This window comes from Rhopalosiphum maidis, chromosome 1, assembly GCF_003676215.2.
Source record: "Rhopalosiphum maidis isolate BTI-1 chromosome 1, ASM367621v3, whole genome shotgun sequence".
In the NCBI taxonomy this organism is placed as follows: domain Eukaryota; kingdom Metazoa; phylum Arthropoda; class Insecta; order Hemiptera; family Aphididae; genus Rhopalosiphum; species Rhopalosiphum maidis.
In genome coordinates this window covers 80,254,959-80,275,565 of record NC_040877.1, presented here as the reverse complement: position 1 = coordinate 80,275,565, position 20,607 = coordinate 80,254,959, and the positions used below count along the sequence as shown (strand labels likewise).

At 27.8% G+C, this 20,607-nt stretch overlaps 1 protein-coding gene and 1 long non-coding RNA gene across 2 annotated transcripts in view; both read left to right on the top strand.

Moving 5' to 3' along the window:
• The window catches only part of LOC113556657, a 216,655-nt gene extending 215,498 nt beyond the window's left edge, over positions 1-1,157 (top strand). The window contains exon 5 of the long non-coding RNA XR_003405539.1: positions 976-1,157. This is a non-coding gene — a long non-coding RNA (uncharacterized LOC113556657). The remainder of the gene's footprint in view (positions 1-975) is intronic.
• A 4-nt stretch (positions 1,158-1,161) lies between these two features.
• LOC113556655 overlaps positions 1,162-20,607 on the top strand; it is a 34,826-nt gene continuing 15,380 nt past the window's right edge. Inside the window, exon 1 of the mRNA XM_026961741.2 lies at positions 1,162-1,924. Within this exon, the coding sequence (XP_026817542.1) occupies positions 1,162-1,924 (763 nt within the window). The remainder of the gene's footprint in view (positions 1,925-20,607) is intronic.

Sequence of the window (20,607 nt, the reverse complement as noted above, 5' to 3'; positions counted from 1 at the left end):
GACCGCATAGTTTTTTCGGAACATGTATATTATATATTTTGATTTTGAATTAAAAATATAACCAAGAGTCACACTAATAGATAACATAGGTATTGAATGTACCTCATTATTGAGAACTGTATTGTATTGGATATGTTACATTATCAATTTAGTTGATATATTATATTTTTACACAATTCCGAGTAATCAAAAAAATGAAAAAATAAATGTAGTCTATTAGCATATATTTTCTATTTTTCTTTAAAAAAAAAATACGGTAAATACCTTACCAAATAATACGGTAGATTATAATAATATTTTGAAAATTTCATTGTGTATAATAAACAATAATATAGTGAAATGTTTTAAATCCCTAAAAATAATATTTTTTAAATTACGATAGAATAAATAAAATCGTTATTATTTTGTTAAAATATTATCATTATTTCATAATTTCAGTTAGAATAATTTTAAAGGAACTTCGCATTAAATATTTAAGTTTTTGTAGTCATAAACAAAAATGACATAATACATTGAAAAAAAACTTTAAAAATAGTTAAAAATTTCAGACGTCTAATAGCAAATATTTTAAAAATTATATCGTATGTCTAGAAAATGATTATACCTAAACAATTCGCTCGAGGAATAACTCAAGTCTGTAAAGTTGTTTATTTTTAAGTTACATTAAAAAACAAATCAGTTTTGCTTCAAACTTCCCTCGTTTATTCCTATTTTTTATTTTTATCCTATTATTTTTAAAAGTGATAAGACAATATTGTACCGGCTATATCCAATTTTCTACCTATCAGAAACCACCCTCAAGCTTGAAAATTTAAACATAAAACCGAAAACACACACACACACACACACACACACACACACTAATATCGTAAAATCATACAACTACATTTCACATCAATCTGCACCGTACAATAATAACAATAATGATATTATGTCGAAAACGACGATTATATATTATCACGATTATTTTTCCAGAATCCATGAGATGCTCGGTCGACGTCGCCGGTCCGGCCTCGTCGTCGACAGAACCTCCGCCTACGCCCACATCGCCCATCGCCGCCGTCGTTACTGACGTCGTTACATCGGGTCGCGGCGAGTGACGGCCGAATCGGGTAAGGCGGCGGCGGTGGCGGCGGCGGCGACTGCTGCTGCTGCATCGCCATGGACCGGACGCCGTCGTGCTGTTCGCAACCGGTGGCCGCGGCGGCGGCCGTGTACAACTACGGCGTGGCCGGGGCGACAGTCGGCGGTTACGCTTCGTCGTACGACGGCCACCCGATGTCCACGCCGTCGTCATCGGCGGTCGGCGTGACGACGGTGGTGGACGACGGCCAAGGGTGTTTCTGTTGCGACAGCGACGACGACAGCGTGGAACGGGCGCGCGTGGCCCACGCCAAGCGTAAGTGCTACAAGAGCTGTCTGCGGAACGCGTTCGTGTGCGCTCTGCTCGTGTCGTACACGTTCGCGGGCGCGCTGATATTCCTCAGCATCGAGGGCGACGTGGACGCCGCGGACGCCGTGGACGTGGACGACGGCGGCGGCGGCGGCGGCAGTCCTGTCCGGGAAGCCGGCCTGATGCCCGCACAACCGCAGAACCTGACGGCCGCCTGGCTGGCCGCGGCGGCTGCGGGCGAAGAGAGCCGCGCCCGGACCGTGGAGACCATATGGGAGATAACGGTCAACTTGAACATACTGTACCGGGAGAACTGGACCAGGCTGGCCGCGCAGGAGCTGAACCGGTTCCAAGAGGACCTGATACGCCGCCTCACGCAGCAGATGGAAATCGAATCGGCCGCGGTCAGCTATCACGCCGGCGTCGGTGGCAGCTTCATCGTCGACCACGGCGGTGATACCGGAGACAGCACTTTCGAATGGAACATGGCCACATCGTTCCTGTACTGCCTGTCCATACTCACCACGATCGGTAAGTCCTGAAAACGCATTCGACTCGGTATAATATTATTTATCGTTCTATATTTATGTACAATATACTTCATCGTTGCCCCGGGGTAGCAGGAACAGGATTTATAATTCACCGTGTATTGGTAGGAGTAAGATAAGATAACAAAACATAACTAGTTATGTATTTCGCATTGGGTAACGTGATTGTTTGTAAAACATTATTTACAGATTGTTAAAATATTGTAAGAATCGATAAATAAAAGAGCTGAGAAAGCATGTGATTGTTCTGCTGTACATTGGATATTTCAGAGTACCTATACTTCGTAATTGAATAAATCACTGTAATGAATATATTAAATTTGAAATCAATGGTTAATCATTGAATACGAAAAATGTTTCCGAGCGAAGGAGTCTAAATTAATAAGTATATCTAATAGTATAATTTATTTTTACCGAAAATATTGCACTTATTAAATAATTATGATATCACCTTACCGTGAACAGATACACGTATTATAAATAAGCAATAGTTTAAAATCAAATCAATTTTTTTTAAATATCATTGCTTTCAAAAAATATAATAACATACGTAAAAGGACAGGTAATTTTTACTAAAAAAAAAAATCCAATTTGCTACCAGAAATCTGCTTCAAAATTGAAAATCGAATCATTTTTTTGCTTTAAAAGATGATTAGAGACACAAATATATATATATATATACACATTATTATGAAACTAGCACATCGCTTATAATCTAAAATAAATATTTATTTTTACTGTCACATATTTGCTTATAAAAATCATATAACTCGACACTTAATTTCCATCGAGAAAGAATAACTTAAATATTATGATGCTAGAATAAAATAAATCATTTAATAGTATCATCCGTTCTCAGTAATACATACATATTATATTGTATTATGTACTAAAGTAATATAACAGAAAACCAATCCATAGATACGAGCTCAAAATGTGTATCCAATTTATTTTATTATTTTTTAATGGTGATTGCGTACTGATATTTTACTCATATTTTATAATGACTAAAGTATAATAATTACTATATTTAAAAAAAAACTCATAGCTTAGGCCCATCGCCACCGCACCTGGGCCTGGGAAAGATTGGTAAACTTACTCGTTATTATACAAACATTACGGAAAATTAATGTCAACGTTTGTTTTTTTTAAAAAAAATAAACCCCGTAGCGGTTTCGCGGCTATATATTCGATATACAATATCGGTTTTAAAAACAATATTTTAGGAATCCAATGTAACGCCCAAGGCCCAACAAAAGATATCCCAATAATGGTCGACGTTGTTTATTATGGAAATTGCTAAGTGTACATGTTAGAATACACGATACGGTCATGTTCGTTTACTAGAAACTATTGTTCTCCAAAAATAATTTCCCGAAAACAGCATACCCCTATAATATGAATATTTATTTATTTATTCATTACTGAGTCACGCAGTTCTTTGTGCATTTTGCCGAGTGTTATAATAGCAGACAAATGTATTTTAAAATTTAAATTCGTTTAATTTGTGGCTGTTTGTTTGGAGTTCCCATTTTTACTCAGACGTTTCATTACGAACGGGCGATATTTATTTTTAATTATCGTGTATTATATCGTATACATTATTATGGCTTATAAATTTATAATAAATATTATATTATAATCAGCTATTAAAAGTTTTTTTTTAGTAAATTAATTTCTACCGTTCGAAAATACTGAAAAGCCGAATGTTTTTGTTGTATGAGTATAAAAATATATCTACAAAAAAAAAAAAAATTAGACAATCAAAAATAAACGTTCTTCAATAAATTAAATTATGCCACGAACAGCATAAGTAGTTTCCAGCTGATGCTTTTTCGACAAATAAATTAAAAAGGATCAATTCACTTCAATACATTACGATGAGGGTAAATTAATTTTAGAGTAGGTACAATATTATTATATATTTAGTAAATGCCATCACACTACTATTAATATTCATACAGATTATTTCGTTAGCATACTATATTTGTTGTATAATATCTTAAATTCTAAATCATGTTTTCAAGTTAAGTAATTACTGAAATACACTTTATTGGAGTTTATATTGATAAATTCTGTTACAATGTACAATAATTTGAATATTCAAGTTTATAAATCGAAAACGATTCTTTCGCCAATAATATACACAATAAAACCAATTAAAAACGAAGAAAAAACATTAAAATTAAAATTCTTAGAACCATTATTATGATTTTTATTGGCACTTATGCATTTCATTACTTATTTGATTTACGTTTATTACCGTACAAAGTATACTGAAATATAAATATTGTTCATAAAATATTCATAAAATGTGTAGAATTTCTTTTAATCGAATCCCTACGTCGGTATTTTGAATGTTTTATTTTAAAGAACTCTTAAATACTTTTACAGAAATCATTTGAAATTCGATCTTATTAAAAAAAAAGAGAGAGAAATAATAATAATAAAAGGTATGAATGTATAGTTCAGCTACCAAGCACGAAGGAAGTAAAAAAAATAAATAAAAGAATACTTCTTTTCTTTTAAATAAAAGTTTTGAGCGTATTCACAATATACAATCACGATAAAGTCAAATCATATTGACTATCCGAAATACCTTTAGACTATAGTTAATGTAATATCACTGCTGACTTTAAAATACCCACTATACGACGTCGTAGGTACGTAGTTTAACACTTTAACATACCAAGTAACGAATGACTACGGTGTCATCTATTATAGTAATAATAAATACTCGTAATATATTACAGTGTATTGACAACGATAGATCGAATGAATGCTTGCCGGGAATGTACAAATCATATATCGATCGTGTATTGTCTACTTTCAGCGGTCCGAAACGCTGACTGTATCAGCGGCGTATTTGAGAGAGGGGTGAATCGAACTTCACCGGACTTGGTTCTTGGTTTTTTTTTATGTATAGTAGGTAGTATGTGTATCTAGATGGTTATTAAATTGTCAAATTTCTATCAAATAAAATGCAAACAAATTCAAATGTAAAAATATTTCAATATAATTAAAAAAAATTTGAATCATCCCCACTTCTTCTCCTTCACGGACATTAGATATACCACTGGACTGTACGTACTGTGCATTACTATGATTCAGGCACGTATATAGTGGGGGGGTTCGAGGTTCAACCCCCCCCCCCCCCGAAATATTTTCAATTAACGAGGAAAAAATTGTTGTATTATGTTGCGGCACAATTTGTATTGCTAAATTTTGTAAACCCCACCCCTCTCCCAAAATTTTTTTTGTGTACGTGTCTGCTATGATTACACGTTAAAAGTTTTCTGTTATTTTTAAATAGTTTTTAATCGATTAGAAATCGGTAGTTATATTGACTTATATATAGTTTGCCAACTCCGAGTACTGTACACGACGTATAATCGCAGATTTAACGTATTAATCGCGTTCACCCTAGTTGTATGGAATAACTTTAAAGAAAAAACACTAATCGAATATCCTACATTTCCTACCTACAACAATCCTGCAGGATTATTGTCGACTTCAACTTTGAACAGCAGTGCCGGCAGACCGAATTATTTGGCAGGTTTGTGAAGTCGGGTAATCTGAATTGGGTCGTCCTTAAAGTGGGCTATATTAAATTTCCGGGTGCAATACGCTAAAAATTGTGTTAAATGATTTTATTGATGATAATTACGTGTAAATGTGTAATAATTCTGTTTGTGTATTAAACCTGTTACCACCAATAATATCTTATTTTCATTTTTAAACTAAGCTTAGTTTAGATATTCACATTGTTGTTATAAAGGCATACATTGATTTCACAGTGGTGTTGAAATATTGAATAATAATTATTAATAATGAAAAATATTTAATAATAGTAAAAAATTATGTATAACTACATACAAGCATGATCATCCCCGTTATTTTAAATACAATTATTTAAAATTTGGTTATATTAAATTTTTAATTATATTTTTAAATACATGAGATTTTTCGTATAATTTTAGGAATGTTCTTTGGTGATACAAACATATATTTTCCAAGCGAAATTATACTTTTTTAATTTAAATAATTCAGAAGATAATTTTTTTTATATATTTATGTAAATAAATCAAAATTTGAACGAGTAGTTTTCTAGTTATTTTATTCATCATAAAAATAAAAATAGTTATTCACATAACACAAAATATATTATAACGTAATTTGTATTTTTTTTTTTTTGTATTTATGAACAGTTAGATTTGATAAAACGGGAAGAATATATATTGTTTACTTTTTAATTAATTTAAAAATTATGATGGCGGGTAAACAATATCAATATTTTAATAATTTACAATTTGTAATAATTTTTTGAATAATTATAGAATATAACTAAACAAATATTAAATTTACATAGGTAATATATTTAAATTTTTTGTTTAAATAATCATAGCCAGACTCCCAGATTACTATCATAGACTACTAACCTAAATACATTATATAGCTCTAAGTCGGAAAATACACATTTGAATTTTGATTTAAATACATTTTTAAAAAAATCGTCTGCTGAATTAAAGTAGAAAAAGGAAGTTCTAAATCGAAAACACACACATGACACTTGTCTTCTTAAAAGGTACAATGCATCTCAAATATACAGAAATATAATTTTTAAGTAAATTTAAAAATTCCAAAAATCAAAATATAATTACTGCATTATTGGAGGAAAAATAAAGCAAGGTGAATTACCCAGTATATATATTATATTTAATTCAATCAACTTGTGAGCATTATGTAAATCAAACCATACAGAATCGTGAGTTTTTAAAGTAAAAGACTTTTATAGAAATTTAATTTTACCTCAACCATTTGTAAAATGGATAAAATCATAAGTTTACTATTAAGCCACCGTTAAAATCTTACCTATACAATTTTAGTAGGTATGTATTTTAATATTTTATAATATATTAATTGATGACCTACACGAAATAATGTATAATATTTCCGTAAATATAATTAATGTTTTAATATTGATTTTCAATTTTCAATACAAAATATGTACATTTCTACATACGTTTAATACCTAACCTATTAGAAGTAAGACTATAAGAGAATCAAATCATATTGGTGTTTGTATCAGTGACTGATGTTTGACGAAATGCAACAATTAAAACATTTGGAATACATAATTATTTACTAGTCGTATTTAAATGTATTTTATACTAAATTCTTATACATATAAGTTATAATATTATTAAAATTTGTACATTATTTATTGCCTATTTTAATAAGCCTGCGAAAATCAATGACACACGACAAAAACAAAATACTCAATATTAAATGAAAAGAAAAAACGTAGATAATTACGTATTTCATTATTGCACTATTATAATATCATATATATATATAAAAATGTATACCAAAATTTGTTATTTTATATACTCATTTTTTTACTATACATGCACTATTTTTAGCCTCTCTTGCATTTTAAGCATGTTAATGTAACCAAATGTTAATATTTTTTACAACAAAATCACGCGCCAACCCAAATATTTTTTTTTAATTCAATAATGAGTATTCTACATAGAATATTATGGACTTCTTCTACCTTCCTTAAACAATTTTTTTTAAATTACTTAAATTACTGAAATCTATCAAAAAATATAATAACAAATTAATACTTATTAAATTAAAATTGTGTGATAATATTGTGGGAGTTTATTTGCAATTCTGTTAATCATTATAATTATTTATTTATCACTATTAATTTGGATAGTGGTGTGGAATCGATTATTTGTTACATATTTTAAAAATTCTCCATTTGTTATAGAGAAATGTGGTTGTTTAGAAACATTGATGTGATTTATTTTTTTTAGAAGGAACGTTAAGAGATTAGGATGGATTCAGAGGGTATTGGATTGAAGCTATGGATAAGAAAATTGAAAAATATTTTAAATAGAAGGACCAAAGACTATTTACTTAAAATATTTGAAAAATGAAATACTAAGGTGACATAATTTTGTTTTTTGAAAGTGACCACGTCTGGAATGATATATTTTCCGTGGCCATTGTTTTTAAGGTCACATTGAAGGTTCCATTCACAACAGTTTCAATCAATTTCAACGCATAGGAGTTAACAGAATAGGCAAAATGCCAGCATGGTTCTGTTGCTTGAGGTAGACTTATAATTTTTGGTACAATCCACTTTCTTTCCATTCTTCGTCTGGTCAATTATATTTAATTTTGTTGATTAAAGGTATTTGGTCTTAATTACAATGGTTACTGCGAGATGACAACAACATTTGCTTAATTAATATAAAACGCAATAATATTAAAGCAATGTACACTGTACAGGTGGTTATAACGACCGTTCATAGTGAAAGAATAATCCCGACTGGAATTCGTATAAAATTTACAATAGTAGGAAGTTATTATGAAAATATTTCATTTATCTCCACAAGTATGTATTAAATTTCTAGTTAATCAAATAGGAATGACCGTTGGCTGGTCATCTATATTTTACACACATCATAAGTTTAGAATACTTTTAATTTATTACAAATAGTTTCTGGTAGGTCTACTATCCTAAATACTTAACATAGTTTATATTATTAACAGAAACTATTGTAAAATTATATATCAATTATAGTAATTATTCTTAAAAAATTTAATTATAAAATAAAAACAGTAATAAAAAGAAGCAAAAATATTTATTTTTTTCGTGTATAAATGGCTTAATATTATGAGTTTTGATTAACCAATTTTGACGCAAAATTCCAAATAAATTTCTGTTATTTTTAATATTTTTTTTATAAATTTATGGTTAAACCCGTAAATATTTTACAAATATGAAAACGACAATAATATAGAGTGAAAAGTTTATTTTAAATAAATAATATTATAGTCATACAAATTGTAAATAGTATTGTTGAGTTAATTTTAAAATATATCAAAGAGATTACAGAGTTTCAAATAAAAAATTCATTGATTTGAATTTTTAATTAGTTAAATTTAGTTTTATTACAGGTATTACTGTCTGGGAAATATTCGTTGGTAGAATCGAGCCCTTGAGACCTTTAAAAATAGTCTTTTAGTGGTTATTTTTCACTAACTTATATGACAACCATGTATTTTAACACTAAATAATTTGTTTTTCTCATTCATCGAAAATAATATGCTTCTGCCAAATTGTATTTTTTATACCATTAACTGTAGTATTAGATAACAATACATTAAGTATTAAATACGGAATTATATGTATAACATATTATTTCTAAATAATATAATAATTTCTTAATGTTAAAATATAATATATTTAACTGAATTTTAATATTTTTATGTCTTTAAAAGGTAGAATAGTGAATATCGTTCAGTACAGTAGTTTTCGATTGGGTATGGGTAATAAGTGTGTTAAATTTGAATTCAATGATATGTTATTGTATACAAAAAATAATTCTGAGCGGAGGCAGTCTATCACCTTATAGCACTAAATATATTTCAAGATATGTTTTAAATATAAAGTATTTAATATTAATATAAAAAAACCGCAATTATTTTGTTTTTGAAATATTCAAAATAATGAATTATATTACTTAATTAATTAATGAAAAAAAAACACTGAACTACGGAAATGTGGCATTTTTATGTTTATTCCTTATTCTACTTTATCTCTTTTAAAAAATCAGAACTTAACTGAAGATTTTAGCGTTAAATTATTCAGTTTAAGTCAATTATCAACTTATTAAAGTATTTTATTTAAAACTCTTGGATACCCGACAGAATTACAAGCTCTTAATAGTAACGTAATCAATGAAATTATTAGCTCAAATTCATTAGCTGATTTTTTTATGTAAGAGTTTGGACCTCGATAATTAAAAAACTAAAAGTTGAATATTTCAATATCAATGAAAATAAATAACACTAAGTCCACACTAAAGTCCTTCATTATAACATTGGTATTTCAAGTTGTACCTTCTGATAAATTAAATCATTATAGTTATTGTCCGGGTATTTTTCGAGCTCTTACTATTTTGCTATTTACCATGTTCATATTTGCTTTATTAATAATTTACATAGAATACAACAATGTTAAGTACTCATTTTAAATCAAATAAAACACATTGAATAAATTACGCGTGCATACCGCCCAAACCCCCATAAATAGATATTCGCTATGGTCTTATTATTTAGAAAAATTTGTTCAAAACAATACGCCATACACTACTGTGAATTGACGTACCCTATTATATTACCATACGCGTACAGGTGTATTATTGTGTTATATATAAAATTAAACGTGTGTGAGCGTGTAGATACTGGATATGCACGTCTAGCGGTATATGCTATTTGTCCAAATGTCACTACGCATGAACGTGTTATTTTGTTTCGCCGACCAGGTCAGCCGTGGCTATTTCTGCCGGAAATAAAATGTGTTGTTTCCGGTGTAAAAAGCACGAAGATACATTGTATGTATTCGCAATTCAAAAGGTTTTTTTTCTCAATCATAATTTATATTTTTGACTCCTCTAGTTTTTTTTTTTCGCAAATAAACGAAGACTCTATTTTGTATTTTTCCATCTACACACAACATTCCAACCGTACACTGCCACCCCCAATATCTTTGTCGTACTTTTTTTTTTCCTGCAGTAACGCTTTTTTTATATAATTAATACTCTATGTATAGTAACAATTACTGAAACCTACCATTTGAAAAATACTAAATAGAAATAGAAACGGTATAGTAACTAACTCCAATGCGACGTCGTACATCAACATCACAATGGCAATCCGACGACGGTAAGTTTAATTGAAAGCTGCGGTCGACATTTTCATTTCAGTTATAGTTCTTATAACCAGAAAAACTCATACGGTAGAAATAATACTGTTAAAAAAGAAAGAGAATAAATTCGAAATACACAATTCTTACTAACAAAATCAGAGCCATACAGAAACATTTATCACTGATAAAAAAACTTAAAATTATATTTTAATATAGACTATATAATACTATAACAAATATTTAATTACAAACTTTTTATATTGTTTTCCTATAAAAGAAAAAACCATTTAATTTCGTCACAACTCAGGATAAACCGCTAAATTAATTCATAAATATCTAAGAATAAATCTTTATTTAGGATAGATAACATTAACGCTGGTACCCATTTTAAATTATTGTAAATATTAGTATTAATTTTTAATAGTTTTTGTAAATGATGAAAAATATAAATGAAAATTTCAATAGTATACTACATATTAGTCTTATTTTAAAATAATTAACCGACTTCAATGTACGAGATTTTTCATCACGAGAGAGTTCTAAAATCAACCTTCTATACACCAAACTTCATATATTTCAAAATTCTTTAGAAATTATCTATAATATTCAATTATTTTAATAACCATACTTTTCTTCTAATATATTTATAGCGATATAAACATTCAAAAAAACTATCAATTCACTTATAATTGATATTGATAATTAAAACGTCATTAATATTCATCGCCCTTTTGTCAACATTGGAGAAACTGTATTATCAATAGTATTGATTATAACTCATTCGTGCTATCAGTTAGATTTGTATATTAATTATATAATTTACACAATAATACTAAAATATAATATTAAAATTAATTGGTTTATTATATATTAGGTGTATTATTTCCACAACCTATCTATGTTTAAATTAGTACCTTAATTATTATTTTTTTTAATTTAAAGATTAATATCAATAATTCTAAATAAATTGACTATAATTGCGGATTAAAATGAATATGATAGATGTATGTACCTCGACATCTGTTACATTACGGTTAATTTTGAAATAATGTCCTTCATTATGATTTTTTTATGTCCTTGTTCATAGCCAGTCTTTTCATATCAGCGTACCAGCTTGTCTCATAATTTCTACAGTAAATGCATTCATTAACCGTCCTCTTCCTTTATTTCCATTTATTCGTCCTTTATTAACCTTTAACGAATTTATTGTGCCTCAGCAGATAAAAACCAATTTATTCATCATTTTTTTGGAATTATGCAACATACTTACCCCTCCACTTGATTTAATACATCTAAGTTTCTTTCTGTCTAATTAATCCTTATTATTATTCTTCAAATCCATATTGATATTGTATTTCTAACTTCTTCTCGTCCTAAACAATGAAGACCCAAGCTTTATTGCAGCATAGTAATTTGAGAAAATTGTCCTCATCTTTATATTAATTTTTTTATTTGAAAACAGTTATGTTTTTTGTATGGTTATATATGTCATTGTACGTCCCAAATTAGTGTATTTCATTTTATTTAATTTAAAACTTTTTGATGCTCCTTACATTTAGTGGTACCTAACGGTCAAATATAACATAATAATAAACAATTTTAGATTGATATGCATTAGAGATTCATAAAATTATTGGTAAAAATATAATTATAAATATGATATTATGAACAACGCTTATTATTTTTAATTTAAACCACAAAAACGAAATATCAAAAGGGAAATTAAAAAAAAATAGTATACCAACTTAAAAGTGCTTTGTAATCATGATGTGACTATCTCTTGAAAATGAACAGTAGAAATAAAACATAAAAATGCAAACAAAATAATAACAAAACCAAAAACATTTTAGTAGTTTATATAAAATTGAGATTTGACTCTTTGAAAATGATAATGAAGACACAAAATCTGACTTTTTCATCTATGGTAAAAAAACATTTTGAAATACTGTATAAATATACCTGTATCACATTCAAACAAATATTTAAAGTTATAATTTGAGATTTTCAGATTAAAATAAAATATAATTAATAATAATTTGATGAATTACCATATTAAAAGTACAGCTAATAGAATATAAAAAGGTTCATACGAAATAAATATGAATAAATAATATTATAATATACCCACATACCAAACATAACTTGAAGAAAATTGAAAAAAATCTTGAAACATCAAAAGTAAATTAATTAAAAATAAAAACATGCTTGTAAATTATAGGTAATTTACATGCTTACAACAAAGTGTACCACAAAAGACGCTTTTAAAACAACTACCGTAAATTTACATGCCGTCTAGATATAAGTATTTAGAAAATCTAGTTTTATCATGGAATATTATGGTGCGTCGTTATTATAACGATTATTTCAGGTCTGACAACGTCTCGTAATGTTTTTGAGTATACTGATGTGGTTAGGTTTTATCGACGTACACCATCTTGAAAGAATAGATTAGTTGCATTACAACTATTACTCATTAGACACGTATTATTAGATTTGAGGCCAAAATAAATAATAATAAAATTAAAAAAAGTGAATTTTATTTATATCATAAAATACAGTAATATGTAAGACTTCATTAAAAAAAAAACAATAATCAAATATTGTAACTAAATTAATATCAAAATTAGGAATACCTACTTTTAATTTTCTTATTTTTGTATAATTTTAATTATAAACAAAGAATATATTTAATTTGCTTATTTATTATAATAATTTTAGAATAAATTTATAAAAATAATTGGTTAATTTGATAAAAAAAAAAAAATTATCATATTATAATTTATTTTGTTTTATAGGTCTAGAGAATTTTGATAATTTTTATGACGGTTTAAGTAAATTTTATTGAAACTATAATATATAAGCAGAATATATTATGCATTTATAATTATACTTAATATTAAAACTTTAAAACTCATAAAAGTCAATAGGAATATAATTTTTTTATAAATAATTTAAAATCTTCCTAGTTCATGTGTGTATTTTATATTTCAATTAAAACTTACTTTATAACTAGAATAGTTTATAAGAATATTTCTCTTAAATATTTGGCGGACCTCTTTATTCCTTGTGTAATAATATTTAATTATTAGAATAGGTATGTACTTCAATATATGTGGTAACTAAATAATAATTTCAAAAATTCTATGCATAATATTTGTTTTATTTTCACACAAGTACTTTGCAACAATTGAATAAATATTTTAACAAAAGTTGTTGTATGTTTTTTTAAATTAGAACTATTTGTTAAAACTTTTGTCAAATGCACAAATTTTTGTTCGCGGTCAAGTATAAAATATCTAGTATTTAGAGCAATCGCATATGGTGTGATTTTTAGTTATTGAAGAAAGTAAGAAACATATTTCATGCAACTATCGTTTGGTATGTATTAAATTTAAATATTAAATGTCGAAATCATATGGATTTTTGTGACATTATTTAGTTTTCTTTTTATATCATTGTCCGTTATATATTTTTCACTGCAGAATGAAAATATTCATAAAACAGCAACAAGGTTGAGGTCTAAAATTATATAATAGAACACATGGTATTACCGCATGACCGCCCTCTGAGTGCCAGCTCGTCAAAAAGGCTACCCCCATAGGGCAAATTACTTAGCTGAAGTTCTCTTGATCTAAAAACCTCTTTCTCGCGCACATAAATGCACAAATAACTAAGTATTTTCTGCCTGCAAATAACAACAACAATGACAAAACAAACAATGTTTATTTGTCACACGCAAACACCAGTTATTCGCCCATTGTCTCTGATGTCTCTTTCTATTTCTATAAAATGTATAAGAAAAATACCTAGCGAAAGGAGGCAAATTTATAAATGTTAGTGATAGAAACGGGTGTTCAAAATTAGTAATTACTACTACGTACACAACCGTTAATCAAATTATTATTCGAATTGCAAAAATGAATAACTTACTGTACACTAGATATAATCATGTTTTGCTAGTTTTGAAGCATCAGACTAAAATAATAACATGTACTCGGAAACAAATTATCTATTATATATAGCAAAATAAAAACTAATTAAAAAAAAAAAAATTAGCCATCGCGAGACGCCTGGCAGATGTGAAACATCAACAATTTTCTTTTTGTAATAATGTTGAAAATTATTATTATAATTATTATTATTTTTTTTTAATTATTATTATTATTATTATTAATTTTTTGCCGAGCTTCGGCGAATTGAGCCGACGAGCTACGAGTGGGGCATCGCCACGCCACAGTCGGTCTAACTATACCGTACCACGCCATTAGATGTTTCACATCAAAATTTTTATTTATATTGTTCTTCTGTATTATTAAAGGTATATAAATTATAGAAAAATAATTATTATCTTTTAACTTTTTTGATCTTTTCATTTAAATGGTATAATAATATATACCGCAGTTAAAATTGATAGATTTTCACTACTTTAAAAATAAATATTCTAAGCTGTGTTTACTATTTTTTTAATATTTATGTGTTATAATTCAATAATTATACAAAACTATAACAAAAACTATATTTTTGTTTTATTTAAGATAAATTTTGGTGTTCATACTTTAATTATCATAAATTCTTCAGTGACTGTAATTTCGATGTCAAACTATGAACGATAAACACATTTTGAAGTAACCGGATTTTGAAAATTTTTAAATAATAGACTCATATTACTCAAAAAGTACAAAATTTCTGAATTAATTACATGAAAAATTTTTCATGTTGGTTGTATTTTATAACTATGTCATGAATGTAAATTAACGATTTGGAAATTTAGCTACCCCAGTGTTTACGAGCATAAATAATGAACAACATCGGTGCAATTCAAATTATAAATTATAACCCCAGTAGTTTACACTCCCCCTTATATATTTATGTGTGTTTGTATATATACATTTTTTTAATATATCTCTATCTCTCTTTATCCTCTAGCTTGGTGCGCACGACAATAATAATATTATTATAAGTCTTACAAAGAAAACAACGTCGTAGGCCTCGGATGTTTTCTATTAGTCACCAGCAAAAATTTAAAGATCAAAATACTATATGTAAATACCATTAATCTGCATAACAAACACCATTAAGTTCATCTCAATCACTATACATTTGCATCAACGCCATTATAATAATCAGCTTTAAAGTTGCAAAAGATCTGTATAGCAACATCATTGATGATGTGACATAAAAATCGTTGAGAAAAATACAAAAATGTCTGTAGCACATCAACCGACAGAGAAATAAATTAACCTCCTTCATGACTCTGCAACATCCCGTGCATTTAATACGAAGCCGAATGAGTGCTGCTTTATTTTATGATAGTGTGAGGTATAAAACTAATGAAATTCGAATTGTTCTAGATTTCACAAGTCACCGAAATAGTTATTCTGTGTTCCCATTTTAGGTATCTATATGAGTGGTGCACCATGATTCAGGAAAAACTTTACTACTCACTTTAATCAGTTGAGAATAATCTTAGCAAAATTACATGCACTGAGTTTATCTTGCATCATTTGTATACATGATGAGTAATATAAATTGAGTTATAGTATACCAAATGTATTTATTTTGTTCTATATATTTAAAGTTAAAATTTATTAAACCTTCTAAAATGCTAGTTGCTGCAGTAAAAATCATTTCATATATATATTGAATTATAACCTCGCAATTATCAGCTATTTAGATAGTGAAATATTGTCTTACACATATTAATAGATGGATGCAAAAAACATAGATAGTATAAGATAGTCTTATGTTTTATAAGCAATTTGTGCATTACATAATATTATGTTGTATATCATATACCTATAGGAAATCGACTATTTTTATATTGACATACATTTTTGTTTTATTTAGTTATTTCTAATATAAAATCACTAAAAATATAATAAAATATATAATTATATGTTAAAAACAGTGATGTTGATTTGTATATATTTTCAAATTTTCAATATGTTCATATAACAAAAAAAAAATCTGCTATAAAAAAAAACGAGGTCGTTTTTGAGAGAGCTTTACAACGTTCAGGGCAATCTGCAAAAACGGATATTTTGGATTAAGAATAAAATACACATTTACATACCTATATCTATATTAAATGCCAAGTTACGCTGTTACTTCTTAGAATCATAACATGACGTATAACCGTTTTAATTGAATAACATCAAATTAAATAAGAAAATTTAATTACTTAATAATTTTTTATTTATAATTAAACACATTTATGCATGATATATTTATTTATGTTTAACATTTTAACATTTGTATAATGTACACAATTCACTGAACATTTTTTTGTCGAACTTCAAACATCATACTATTTGATCAAAATTAATATTAAATCAGAATAAAACTGACTTACTAATGGCTACATTTTCCATTGATAATAAATTGAATGTGTATACAATTATATTTTCTTTCTTCTCATTGTTTAAAACGTCTCTTTTCACGGTCGATTAAGTTTTAATAATCAATGTCTTCTTTTATAGTTATATACTAAAGAATATTAGATTTTCATTTGTTATTTTTAAAACAATAACCCTTTATGTAACAATGGTCTATACTCAATGAACTTATTGGATTACTTTGAGCATAATTTTTGTCTATAAATGTGTAATAATTTTAAAACAAAGTGTGTTAGTTAGTATTTATTTAAAAATACAATTAAATTACCAAATGAAAAACCATGATTAAATAATTAAAGTTATATTGTTTTACTCTAGTGACCAAATAATAAAGAGTGGACGTTTGTTAATCAACTACTACTTTTTTCAATATTTTGAGTATTTCAGTGTTTTATTTTCTGTACCTGATTGAATATTTAATTACATATCCTTAAAACGTATTTATCTCCACATTAATTTATTATTATTTATGATTTAGTTTAAATTTTTAATATACATTAATTTTTAAACATATTAGTTTATTAGTCACGGTCTTACTTTATGCATCTTTTTTGTTTTTTACTATACGCAAATACCATAACATTAAATAGAAGTTTAAAAAAATCTCCTTCATTAAAAAATGGTTGAAACGTTACACACAAAACTTAGCTGAGTGCTAATAAGCGTTAAACTTGAAGCGGCTTTGTCGAAATAAAATCTCGTGGAAAACACATGAGTATAGGATTGGAAATAGCGCTTACACTTTGCAAATTCATTTAAACATCTTAACAAGTTTACTTAGACGGACGCCAGGCAACAGCACAACTAATGCGGAATTATATGTAATTAAATGCAATGTATTACCCCAGTTGGGAATGAGGCGAATGGATTAAACCGTATTAATACTTCCAGCGTATTGAGTGTATATGAGAGACACTTGTTGTCTGCAGTGGACATACTGATTTTCAAAAACCAGACTTGTATTAACAGTTGTTAATAGGCCGAACATGTAATAAGTAAATTTTAAAAGATAATCTTTCCATTATACCTACTGTTTTTGATAATGTTGTTAAGTTAACAAACAGTAAACTGATGAATAAAGTTTATATCGACCATAAAGTTTTAGAGATGAAATCAATTAAAAGCAGCCAAGTCATTGGAATAGATCCTGTAAGGATTATGAACCACATGAGTAAGTTTATATTATGTGTATTAATGAATTCATATTAAGTTATATCGATAACACTTAAAGGTTACGAATAACTCAACACTTAGTATTATCAGAGGTAGTGTTCCGAATAAAGATACCATATGATTTATTGCCAATAACTAAATCTTTAGTGTGTTATCTATGGTCCTCGATTTCTCTAAATTGTTCCATCTTCAACAATACAATATTTTTATTAAAAATACCTAGAAATATTTATTACTAAAAAAAAAATTATATATTACACACAATCTATTACATCCATATAAATATATAATATATTGATTTGACGGTCATTACATTTTGAATTTAATAATAGTTGCATATAAAAGAGTTATGAAATCTAGAACTGCATTTTTAGTGTCCAAATATTGTTGTACCTAATATTGTATTTATTAAACAGTACGTGTACCCAATCCGGTCTTAGAAACGGTGGTTAAATGACCATTGGCCCAAAATCACCGCTGCCATATGTCGAAAAATATTGACGAAAATGCCATAACACACAGCCGTTGCGAACCACGTTCGATATTCAAAGTCACATTTCACAATACTGTGGTGGCACCGGAATGGGATTGTTAAATTTCCATATTCGCATATTGTATACAGCACAACTAACGGCGGTAACTATGTCAGACCATATTATTTTCGCTAAACTCGTCGATTGTTGTCCCACCCACGTATAATGCGTATAATAATATTTAATCCGCGGTGTCTATAAAGTTTACACTTTCTCGACTGGTGTATATTATGAGAATTACACTAACCTATACGATGACGCACTTAATGATTAAAGATTAATTTAATGGATATACGGACATACTGTAAAGTCTGGCCAATTATTTAGTTATTATACATATTATTAAATATTTAATGCTGGCAACGTGCTATAATAATGTGTATCAGGGTAAAGTTAGACATGTAGATATTAGGGTTTCATATTGTCTAGACGTACTATTTAGACATATATCGTATACGGGTAGATATATGTTAATTTAATATCATCCAACGATAAAACAAATTAAGTGTGAGTATAATTACAAAAAAGTTAATGAACTCACAGGTGGATCTACATTATTACACAAATCTTTGTGATTCTTTCTTATTTATTTCATACAAATAAAAGTTCAATATCTGACTTTATACATTTTACACCAATACACCTTGATTTCAATCAAATCTATTTTACTATACAATACAAAATTAACAGTTTTAAATTTAATAAATTATTTAATATTTATGTATATTTATGTAATAGTTTTGTAAATTAATAGTATTATTTAATATCTGAGAAAACACAATTTAAGAGATAAACGTGAACAAATATTTCAGCAAAAATAAGCCGATGGCAGACCAACAGTTCTTTTGAAATGTATAATACCTTAAAATAAATAATGTATCTAACCTGAAATAACCATAACGATTGAAGATAAAAGTGTACCAACTGATTTTAATTTATTCCTAAATTGACTAAATTACGTGATGGCTTATACAATAATTATTATATGTATATAGATATATATATTATATTTTTAAATTATTTTATTTGTACCTAATCTTTAAATAAACCCATATAACCACATTAGTTATGTTTTAGTTTTTTTTTCTTTTACATCCCATAATAGACTAAGTTTCATAACTTTTACTCATGTGTAAATTAACTTGGTCTATCGTTTCTAGAATTACTAGTCGCTAAAACTTTATCACAGAACTTGAGCAAGAAACTCACCCTTCATATTATTTGTCCACAAACCAAAGGACACCAACTTTAATGAAACAAAAAAAATCGACATTTCCAGGTCTATTTTAACACTGTGTTTATTTATCTTCCATTGTACACATTTCCATTAATTTAGTTGTTTGTTGGCACAGAAAACCAAACAGTATAAAAAAGAAAAATCACGTTTGATGATAAAAAAAACGAATGGGTTTAATGCAGTAAGAATGAAATAAAATAATCATTTCCTCGTATTTACAGGTAATAAAAGTTTTGTCTGGCCGTTCGTTGTTAGAGCACAGAAGGTTGAAAAACGTCTTTGTTTTATTTGTTCATAAATTTGAAACAAAAGAAAATATTTTGTTTGAAAATCATCGATCTCGAATTCCTTGTTTTTTTTACCAATTGTTATCAGATCCATCTTGCCCTTTGATATTCATATTATTTAATAATACGTATATTTATAGTTTCGAAGATTCAGTTCTGTCATTAGCTGTTGGGAATTATTTATTAATTTTTTACTATTATTTATTTTCGGGCTCATCAACGAAAATGACATGCCGAGACGTTTTGCGCTTTGTATGATTAACTGCCAGTACCGTAGTGCACACATAGTGCTACATAATCCCATTGCAAAATA